General features: G+C 36.3%; 1 protein-coding gene across 1 annotated transcript in view; it reads left to right on the plus strand.

Moving 5' to 3' along the window:
• Positions 1-11961, plus strand: part of RNF4 (ring finger protein 4) — a 77904-nt gene that overhangs the window by 42595 nt on the left and 23348 nt on the right. The window contains exon 2 of the mRNA XM_072620048.1: positions 10965-11085. Within this exon, the coding sequence (XP_072476149.1) occupies positions 10965-11085 (121 nt within the window). The remainder of the gene's footprint in view (positions 1-10964; positions 11086-11961) is intronic.

Here is an 11961-nt window from a genome sequence, read left to right on the forward strand (position 1 = left end):
ACCCTGGAGGAGAGTTAAAAAATTACACCTCCCTTTAATCTTGGCAGAGGTACAGGGAGTCTGTGTGTGCAGTATTACGTACGTAGATTAGTTAATTATATTGATTGGTTTTGCTAAACTTTTTTTTCTTCTTAATTTGTTGAAAGAGATGGCTTGTTGGGTAGAGGAGGAGATTGATTTGGAAAAGGTTATATAAAAACAAAATTTTAAGTTTTTTAATGTGGAGTTCGAATGGTTGATTCATTAGATATTCATCTATTTATTTATTTTATTTATGCCGATTACGTTCAATGCAGTTATAGCTACAAAGATGCCTATAGTATAGACCTGGTAACCTTAGGAAGATTACAATATATAAGGGAGAACAACATGTTCAAATTTCATCTCTGCTAGTTAACTTGCTTTTTTCATGTCATACACATGTGCACCTACACACAGAGACACACACACAAACACACGTTCTCTGGGCTTCTCTCCTTTTCCTGATTATAAAATAAGAAAATGGAATCTGATGACCTCTGAGTCCTTTTTTACCCCTATGTCTTTGATATAGTATACCCCCCCCTTCCCCCCCCCAAATAAAGGTAGAATGAAATTAGTACAAAAGATTGATGAAGACAGAGTCCTGTGACAGTATTGAAAAGTAAGAGATCATGTCAGCTGGGGGTGGGTCAGAAGCAGGTAGGGGAGATCTTAGCCTTGTGGTAAAGTCAAAGGGGGATTCTGAAGTCAGATATTGATAGAGTGAGGTTCTGTTTGAGGTGGTGTGAGTGAATTAGAGGAAGTCGTATGAGATAAGGTTGGAAGGAAGATATAGAAAATCTTGAGTGCCTAGTTCAGGAGGTTGTACTTCATTTCATTGGTAATGAAAAGTAATTAAAGGTTTTTGAAGAGAGGAGTACATGTATCAGTATGATGTATTAGGGGATCTTTAAGGTCCTTTCCAGCTCAAATCATAATGTCCCATTCATTCAACAAATATATGTCAAGTTCCTTACTGTGTTCAAAACAGTGATGATACAAAGATAGTTACAACATAGACCTGGTCTTTAGGGAGATTACAGTATACTAGGGGAAAAAACATATTCAAATCTTATCTCTGCTAGTTAACTAGCTCTTGACATAATGTTTAGACTGCATTTACTTAGAATAAATTCTTTTTTTATAGTTAAAAATAATATTTTTATTTGTGATAAGTTAACTTTTATGGCATCTAATGTGTCTTATTTACTTAATTGGATTATATAATTTAGTAAAACTTGAAGATATTTAAGTAGCCAGCTTATATAAACTTGTTTCCAAGCGTGTGTTTTCAGTATTGTTTACATAGGCATTTTTAGTCTTTGTGTAGAATTGTCATTTTTATTATATTGGCTCAGCCCATACATGAACAACTAATGTTTTCCCACTTACTTAGAGCTGACTTTATTTGTGCAAAAAGTGTTTTGTAATTGTGTTCATATAGTCCCTGGGTTTGTTTTGGCAGGTAGACTCCCAGATATTTTATAGTGTCTACTGTAGCTTTACATGGGATTTCTCTTGTCTATCTCTTGCTGTTGGGCTTTGTTAGTAATATATAGAAATGCAGAGTTTATTTTGTCACCTGCAACTTTGCCAAAGTTGTTTATTATTTCAAGTAGTTTTTAATTTGATTCTCTGGGATTCTCCATATCCTCATATTATCTGCAAAGAGTGATAACTTAGTTTCATCTTTGCCTATTCTAATTCCTTCAATTTCTTTTTCTTCTCTTATTGCTAAAGCTAACATTTCTAGTACTATATTGAACAACAGTGGTGATAATGGACATCCATGTTTCACCCCTGTTCTTAGTGAAAATGAATCTAGCTTATCCCCATTGCATATAATGCTTGCTGATAGTTTTAGATAGATACTGTGTATTATTTTATGGAAAGTTCCATTTATTCCTATGCTCTTCAGTGTTTTCAGTAAGAATGGGTGTTGTATTTTGTCAAAAGCATCTTTTGAGATAATCAAATAGTTTCTGTTATTTTGTTGCTGATATGATCAATAATACTGCTGATATGATCAATAATACTGATAAATTTTTCTAGTATTGAAGCAGCCCTGCGTTCCTGGTACAAAACCTACCTAATCATAATGTATTATTCTTGTAATAAGTTGCTGTATTCTTTTTGCTAATATCTTATTTAAAATTTTTGCATCTATATTCATTAGAGAAATTGGTCTATAATTTTCTTTCTCTAATTTGGCTCTTTCTGGTTTAGGCATCAGAAACATATTTGTATCATAAAAAAAATTTTGTAGGACTCCTTTTTACCCAATTTTCCCAAATAGTCTAGATAGTACTGGAATGATCTGTTCTTTAAATGTTTCATAGGATTCACTTGTGAATCCATCTGGCCCTAGAGATTTTTTCCTGGGGCGTTCATTGATGGCTTATTCAGTTTCTTTCTCTGAGGTGGAGTTATTTAAGTATTCAACTTCTTCTGTTAATCTGGGCAATTTATATTTTTTTAAATATTCCTCCATCTCACTTAGATTGTCAAATTTATGGGCATACAGTAATGGGCAAAGTAATTTTTAATTATTGTTTTGATTTCTTCCTCATTGGAGGTGAGTTCACCTTTTTCAGGAGATGAGTTCACCCTTTTTTTTCTTATATTGGTAATTTGCTTTTCTTCTTTTTTTTAAAATCAAATTGACCAAAGGTTTATCAGTTTTATTGGTTTTCTTCATAAAACCAACTCAGTTTTATTTATTAGTTCAATAGTTTTCTTAATTTCAGTTTTATTGATCTCTCCTTTGGTTTTCAGTATTTCTAATTTGGTAATTATTTGGGGGATATTCCATTTGTTTTTTTTTCTACCTTTTTCAGCTTCATGCCCAATTCATTGACCTCCTCTTTCTCTATTTTATTCATGTAGGCATTCAATGATGTAAAACTTCCCCTAAGAACTGCTTTTGCAGCATCCCTTAAGTTTTGGTGGGTTGTCTCATTATTGTTATTCTCTTCAATGAAGTTATTGATTGTTTCTATGATTTGTTGTTTAACCCACTCATTCTTTAGGATTAGATTATTTAGTTTCCAGTTAATTTTTTGGTCTATCTTTCCATGGCCTTTGATTATATATAATTTTTATTGCCTTATGATCTGAGATTATCTCTGCCTTTCTGCACTGGATTGTGAGGTTTTTATGCCCTGTACTACATGGTCAATTTTTTTATATGTACTATGTACTGCTGAGAAAAAGGTATATTCCTTTCTATCCCCATTCAGTTTTCTCCAGAGACCTATCATATCTACCATATCCAGAGTTCTATTTAGCTCCTTCACTTCTTTCTTGTTTATTTGGAGGTTAGATTTATCCAGTTCAGAGAGGGGGAAGTTGAGGTCTCCCACTAGTATAGTTTTGCTGTCTATTTTTTCCTGTAACTCGCTTAACTTCTTCTCTAAGAATTTGGATGCTATACCACTTGGTGCAAATAGGTTTAGTAATGATATTGCTTCATTGGCTGTGCTGCCTTTCAGCAGGATATAGTTTCCTTTCTTATCTCTTTTGATTAGATCTATTTCTACTTTTGCTGTGTCTGAGATTAGGATTGTTACCCTTGCTTTTTTTACATCAGCTGAAGCATAATATATTTTGCTCCAACCTTTTAACTTTATTCTGTGTGTATCCCCCTGTTTCATATGTATTTCTTGTAAACAACATATTGTTGCATTATGGTTTTTAATCCATTCTTCTATCTGCCTCCATTTTATGGGAGAGTTCATCTCATTCACATTCACAGTTAAGATTACTATCTGTGTCTTTCCCTCCATCCCATTTCCCCCCATTTGTGCTTTTAATTCTTCTTTCTCCCTTCCCCTCCACAATAGAGTTTTAGTTTTTAACCACCTCCTCCCTCAGTCTTCCCTCCCTTCTATCAGACCCCCTCCCTTTTCTTTTCTCTTTCCCCTCCTACTGCCTATTGGGCTAGTTAGATTTCTATACTTTATTGATTTTGTTGTTCCCTCCTTGAATCAAAACAGATGAGAGTAAATTTCAAACAGTGCTCATCTCCCTCTCCTCATTCCCTCTATTGTAATATGTCTTTGTGCCTCTTCCTGTAATGTCATTTACCTTTTTATGCCTCCTCCTTTTCACATCTCCTGTTACAATCCCTTCATGCCCTTAAATTACATTTTTTATCATCACATCATTTAATTTATACCCACTCCCTCTATCTGTGTATATCCCTTTTAAATATCATAATAAATTATACAATTCTCAAGATTAACAAGTATCATCTTCCCTTATAGGGATGTAAACAGTTTGCCTATATTGAATAACAGGTTGGTTTTTTTCCTCCCTGTTTACCTTTTTATGCCTCTCTTGCGACTTCTTTGAAGATCATATTTTCTATTGAGCTCTGACCTTTTCATCAGGGAAGTCTGGAAATCCCTTACTTCATTGAACGTCTATCTCCTTGCCTGAAATATGCTCAATTTTGCTGTGTCATTGATCCTTGGTTGTAATCCAAGCTCCTTTGCTTTACAAAAGGTCATATTCTAGTCCCTCTGATCTTTTAATGTAGAAGGTACAAGGTCCTATGTGATCCTGACTGTAGTTCCTCGATATGTGAATTGTTTCTTTCTGGCTGCTTGCACTATTTTCTCCTTTACTTGATAGTTTTGGAATTTGGCAACAATATTCCTTGGTATTTTCAGTTGGGGATCTCTTTTAAGAGGTGATCAATCTTTTGATGATTCTTTTGCCCTCTGGATCTAGGACCTCAGGGCAGTTTTCCTTGATGATATCTTGGAAGATATTGTCCAGGCTCTTTTTTCATCATGGCTTTCTGGTAGACCAATAATTCTTAGGTTTTCTCTGCTGGATCTATTTTCCAGGTCAGTTGTTTTTCCAGTTAGATATTTTACATTCTCTTCTGTTTTTCATTCTTTAGATTCTGTTTGACTGATTCTTGATGTCTTAGACAGTCATTAGCTTCTACTTGCCCAGTTCTAATTTTTAATACATTGTTTTCTTCAGTTAACTTTTACATCTCCTTTTCTGTTTGTCCAATTGTTCCAATTAAGTTTTGTATCTCTTTATCCCTTTGTCCAAATTTTCTTTTTAAATTCTTCCATGGACTCTTTTTTTATATTTTTAAAATCATTAGCCAGTTTTTCTTTGACCTCTCTAATTTGGCTTTTAAAATCCTTCTTGAGCTCTTCTAAGATTGTTCTTTGGGCATGAGAGCAGTTCATATTCCCTTCTGAAGTTTCAGATGGCAGTACAGTCTCAACGCTGATCTCTTTGGTATTCGTGTTTGGTCCTTGCCTTCATAGTAAGCTTCTATGGGCTTTTCTTTTCTGTGTTGCTTCCTGCTCATGATGATCACCTTTTTCCTGGCTTTTATTGTGAATCTCTGTTTTTGGGGCACATGGAGCTCAGTCCCATAGTTCTTGTGCTTAGAACTTGAGGCTTTGTGTATTGTGGCATCTGATTCTTTCAGCTAGAAGCTAGAATGCCGCAGCTTACATGGTGCTGAGCTGGCTGGTGTGCCAAAGCAGAGGGCTGGTAAAGGCTTCCTCAGATTTACCCTGGAGCTCGCTGTGCAAGGTGTGGGGGAGAGGTGGTCTGACCACAGAAGGTCTTTTCTCCTGAGATAGAGCACAGATAGGCTCAGCAGTTGAGGAACCCTGTCTGTACAAGGGAAGACACTTCTCTGGATTTTTCAAAGTCAAGAAAGGAGAGGGGTAGAGCATTTACAGATCACTCTGCCATCTTGGCTCCCAGAAGTTCAAGTAGGTGACTTACAGATGTTTAATCTGCAAGCTGATAGTCTCAGGAGTGCTGCTGCTGTGACCTGAGGTGCAGCTGCTTCTCTCTTGCTCAGTTCCACTGGACTCCTGTCCTGAGCTGATATATTTGAGAACCCACAGTGCTGCTGCTGCTTCAGACCACCCAGGGTTTCCTGCTCGGCTTTGCAATGGCAGAATCCGCAATGGTACAGCTTGTGCTCTGTGCACTTCTCCAGCCCCATGTAACAGGTCCTTCCCATTGACCTTCCAGGCTGTCTCAGGCTAGAAATCTGTCACACTCTGTCTCCTAGTAGATTCTGCCACTCTAAAATTTTGTCAGATTCTCTTTTTAGAGGTTTCTGAAGGAGCTTAGGTGAGTATGAGCTCTCACTCCGCCATCTTTGCTTTAACTTCCAGGGGTAGCATTCTTAGAAAACAACTTGAAAGTAAAAAACCATGAATGTTGATCTATTGCACTTGTGGAAAATAGGGGGTTAGGTTCCCATGACCACCATAAACTATAATCTTTCACTAGAGATTGCTGAAAATACACCTTTCTGCATATAATTCTTTGTGACAAAACATTGTCCAATAATATACTTTTCCTAGCAAATTTTGAAGTACACAAAATAAAATTGGTAACATGCAAAACATTTTTTCTCATTAATAATTCCCTAGTATTGTGTGACATTTTGTGCTAACATCTCAATTCAAAAAATTGATTTCAGACAATAATTCATTTTTCATAGTACATGAAATCTATAGTCCCATAAAAACTGTATAGCAAATAAAATTCTTGATACTAAAATATTTTTAACCTGAATCTTATTTCTACTGTATCATATGGCAGTGTAAGGGCATTATACTATATCCTATATTGTTGCAAACTCTTTACCTTGGCTGTTCTCTGAAAACCAAAGAGAGGTTGCTGGAACTTTAGTTGTTGCTGTCAGACATCGCCTCCGACACCGTACTTCCCAGCTAGTGGATGGTGTTGGAGATCGTGAAGTACAGCTTGAAATAATCTATCAGGGACGTCCGCATTGTGCGCAATTTCTGAGCATCTAGGAGCTGTAGATGTTCCTGCATCTTTACCTTTACTTTCTCGCTGAGCCACATAAGTGACTTTGCATGCTGGAGCTTAGAACCCAAAGGACTGCACTGTGCTTGGAGGGGCACGTAATTGTACACAAAACGTGAGGTTTAAAGGAGAACAATGAAAATATGCAGTGAATGCCTAGGGAGCTCTTTACAACAGTAGGGTGAACAAGATGAGTGAAGCAACTGGTAGGACACCAGCCACTCCACAAATTTGCACCATTCTTAGCATAAAAGTAAAAATGAGGTCACTAATAAGATTGTGCAGATGCTTTATATAAGCATATGAACGTTGAGGAGTGATTTTTAGTGTGAAGAAAATGAGATATACATGATACTTTTTTTAAGCACTCGGCGCGGTGGCTGACTCATAGTAGGTACTATATAAATAGTTATTCACTTATTCCTTCCTTTCCCCTTATGTAGCTCATAGTTAAACTTAAAGAGTGTTTTAAATCTTATTGCAGGCCTGGATAAAAGGCCTAGGACCAAGAAGGACCAAGTATTTAAATAGAAATTTTCCTTGGATACCTGTCCAAGGTTGTAGAGACTTTTCTGGGGAAAAGTATAAGATTTAAGTGTAGAAAGAGTTTTGTGATCATCTTCCCTCATTTTACATCAGTAATCTAAAGGCAAGAATAAGGAAGGGTTACACCCAGGTAGTAAGCAGAGCTAAACTAGTTCTGTGAATTGTTGGCGGCATGGTTTGTCACAGAATTCTACTGTTTCCATTAAAAACTGTTAGGAGAAATACTGTGTCCATTTGAATACTTTCTAGCAGGTTTTAGATAGTGGATTGAATAGATAATCATAATAAAAAGATACCTTGGAATAATTTGCAAAGGAGAAAACCAAAGCCTAACGTGGGCTTTCAGTACTTGGAACTTGTGTGATATATGTAATTGCTGTGGTATTATGGCTTCCGATTTCTTAGATCAGGGACCTACCATACATTTTGACAAGATGTTCTACAAAGCCTCCCAGCATATATCTTTGTATGAACAAAATGATGAAATTAGGTTAGGTGATAATATCGTTAAGTGGGTTTAGGAATAATTGAATGGCTGTACCCAAAAAGCAGTGATTCATAGATCATTGTCTACCTGAAGGGAAGGTGTCTGGTAGCATGCCTCAGGATTTTCATCAGTGCTAGTGAAAGCATAGATCAACAGGCATTTATATAAAACCTAATCTGTACCAGGCTCTATGCTAAGCACTGGGCATATAAAGACAGAATATAGCCCCTGCCTTCAAGAAGGTCATATTTTTCTGAGGAAGACCATACATTCCCCATGAAAATAAGTGCAAAATATATAAGAAGTTATGAGGTCATTTGGTGGGTTCAGAAGAGGCAATAGCATCTTGGAAGACCAGGAAGTGGTCTTGTTAAGTGACTTGTAAGTGATTAAGTGAGTTGTAGGAGGTGATACTTGAGCTGAGCTTGGAAAGAAGCTAAGGATTCTGTGACGTGATTATAAGGAGAGAGCACATTTCAGGCTTGGGGGCACAATTTGTGCAAAGGCATGGAGGAAGGAAATAGGAGATGAGCAAAAGTAAGTATGCCAATTTGGCAGGAGTGGGAATGAAAGGGAATAAGATTAAAAGTCCACTGCAATAATCTAGAAGTGATAATTGTTTGAATTAGGAACAACTTATTTGGACATAAGAGTTGAGGGAGAACGATGACTCTAAGGTTGAGAACTTTAGTGGCATGCGGAAAAAAAAGAGGGATACCTCATGTTAGATGAAAGTGACTGAATCTGAAAATATCTTAAGCTGAATCTGATAAGATGAAAGTAGTATGATAGGAATAAATGTGAAATTCTGTACCTGGGTTAAAAAAGTAAACTTAACCACTGAAAGATGGAGAAGGTCCAGCTAGAGAGCATTTTGTCTCAGAAAGATCTGTGTTTTGATAGCCAAAAAAGTAAATGCAGTCCTACATTGTTTTCAGAAAGACATCTTGTACAGGAAAAGGAAGTGATAATTCTACTATACTCTCTTCTAATCAGATCACAGCTGAAATACTGTTCAGTTCTGGGTGCCTCGTTTTAGGAAGAATGTTTACAAGATGGAGTATTTCCAGGGTGGTGTGTGCATGTATAGTAGAGCTAAAGCTCTATAGGAATCAGGTGAAAGAACTGAGCGTGTTTAGCCAGAAGGGAAGCTTTAGGGGAGACGTCATAGCTGTCTGAAGAATCTTCATATGGAAGATAAATTGGACTTATTTTCTGTAGCCCAGATTGTAAACCTTGGAGTGGTGGGTAGAAGTTTCAGAGAAGCATATTTCAGCTCAGTATAAAGAAAAACTCAACAATTAGAACTTGTCTCAAAGTAAAATTAACTTCTTCAGGAAATAATGGGTTCCCTGTTATTTAAAGGTTTCAGGCATTGGATCTCCATTGGATCTTGGCCAGGGGATGTTAAAGAGAATGTCCCCTTTCAGTAAGAAGTCGGATTAAGTGACTTGTAAGGTCCCTTTCAACTCAAATTCTATAATTGTAGCCCTCCTACATTTTAGGATAGGTGGTCATCATGACTTACTGTAGCTAAAACAAGTAAACTGCCTGATGGCCAATACTGTGGTAATAAATCTCTCCATATGTAGCAGTGTTCTGCCTTGAACGAAATGTCACCCATTCCTCCACCTGCAGTTGGAGCCTTACTGTCTTTTTAAGCCTTACTAGGTTTTCAGCTCAGCTGATAAAATACTGACAAACTCAGGATCACTGCTATACTGCATTGTGGCATCAAAGTAGACTTTAGTTTTATGTATCAAATTTATTTTAATCACGGTTTGTTCAGTGTTTCCAAACAAAAAGAAATTCTGAGCAATTGTATTGAAACAGACTTTATTTCATTTGATAAAAACAAAAGGAAAATTGACCAAGTAGGGAAAAAAAGAAAAGTCAGAAAACTATGTGTGGACCTCCAAATGAATAAGCACTTTGCAAGGGATTTTAAAATGTATGACAAAGGATTTTAATTGGAATCCAGAGCCACTTAGCTGCCTTGGTAGTTTGACACATTTTTGTTCATAAAATTGAAGTATTACAGTTAGAAGGGACCTGAAAGTTCATCTAATTTAGTTTCTGCCCAGATCATTAGTAGTAGTAGACAAGTAGTCACCTAGACTAGGGGTGTCAAACTCATAGAAAGAAACAAGGACCACCAAACTATACATGCGTATCTGTGCTGGCTGCATATTGACTTAGAAAACACCATTTATTTAACCATTTAACATCATTTATTTTGTAAATTATTTTGTTAAATATTTCCCCATTATATTTTAATCTGATTCCTGTGCTCAGAGTGTTACAGCTGTGTGTTTGATACCTCTGATCTAAATTCCACTTGAAGAACTATGGTAATTGACAAATTATCATCCCCTACATCAGGGCATTACATTTTTGAACAGCTCAAATTGCAAGGAAATTTTTTCTTTATTGACCTGAAATCAGCCTTCCTCTAATTCCTACCCATTGGTCTTGCAGAACATTTAATCCTTTTCCCACATTACAACCTTTAAGATATTTGAAGATCATCTATCTCCCAACAAGTTTTCTCTTTATGTAATAAGCATCCCCATTTCCTTCAACCAGTCCTAACCTTCAGCTAGTTCTAAGATGGCATGATCTTGAATCCCCTCCCCATTCTAGTCATCTTCGTCTGGTTGTGTTCCAGCTTTCAGTGTTCTCAAAATGTGGTATCTGCAACTGGTGTTATTCCAGATGCAGTCTGGAGGATAAGGAAATGATCACAAGCTCTGACTGTACACCAGATATGTGTTGGTGTACAACCATAAGATTGGATCTACATTTGACTTTGTAAGCCTTACATTACATAATTGTGAGCTGCTGTTATCATAAATTTTTTGGCTCCCATTTCACATACAGATTTTGTCTTTTAAAACCACTCTGGTTTTCTTATGGGACCTGCTTACTATCTACATCTCCTCCCCATCCTGGATTTGTGCAGTAGATTTTTAAACTCAAATGCCAAAGTTGAAATACATACCTGTGTAAAATTTTATATCTGAGTCAAAATAATTTTGATCTTTCCATTAATCATTTAATTTATTTTTATCCTCAATAGACTCAAAGAAAGCGCCGAGGTGGAACAACAAATTCCAGACAGTCTCAAAAACGAGAACGATTAGTAGGTCCAACTACTGAGATGACTTCAGAAGCTGAGCCAATAGAACTTGTAGAGAGTGGTAAGTGTACAAGTAAAATTGATAGAGCCTCTTATTTCGGGAAGATATTATAGGACCTAAAATATTGAGAATTATTTTGGAAACATCTATTTCCAAAATTGTTTATTCAAAATTTAAAGCCAATTTTTGTTGTGGCTGTTCCCCTTAGATTCCTATTTTTGTCCCAAAATGTTCCAAGATTTCTAAAACTTGAAAACTGCTATAGTTTGGTTTAACTGGTAATTCACAATGTGTAAGATATAGAATGTAATAGGCTCTCCTTTTTCTTTAAATTTATCCTTTTGTCTTGCTCTTACTTCATGAAAGTCCATAAACTTCTTCCTTGGTTTTTCATAAAGGGGACATAAAACTCTGAGTTACAGGAAAATTCTAAAGCCGTGGAATTTATAGTATGAAGGGTGAGGGAAAGAATTTTGTGCTGGGCTATCCTTGTGAGTGTGTTCATCTTGTTCTCTCTGCACCAAAATGATTTTAAAAACTTCCAGAAAAGGTGACCTTTTCCAAATCATTTCTGCTTTGTGAAGTAATTTTAAATCACTGCTAAGAGCCATGTAGTAGTTCTTAAAGTTAACTCCTGATAACTCAGTTATCTCTATTTCATATATGTTTTCAGTAAAGGTTTTAAAAAATCATTGGCTATTTGTAGCTTTTCGTTGCGTTGCTACCCCCTGAGCACGAGTTTTTGGTGATACTTATAACCAGGCAAATGAAAGGCTAATGTTGTCTTCAGATATTTACAGGGAGCTGTTCTTCACTGAGGTTGCTAAATTTGTAAGGCAGTGCATATACGATCCTTAGGATTCCAGACAATGTTCTGAATTCCAGGCTCAAGGCAGTGCAGACTATTTTAATAAAAGAAAAAAAAAGACCTTGTGC

The sequence above is a fragment of the Notamacropus eugenii genome, chromosome 6, assembly GCF_028372415.1.
Source record: "Notamacropus eugenii isolate mMacEug1 chromosome 6, mMacEug1.pri_v2, whole genome shotgun sequence".
NCBI lineage: Eukaryota > Metazoa > Chordata > Mammalia > Diprotodontia > Macropodidae > Notamacropus > Notamacropus eugenii.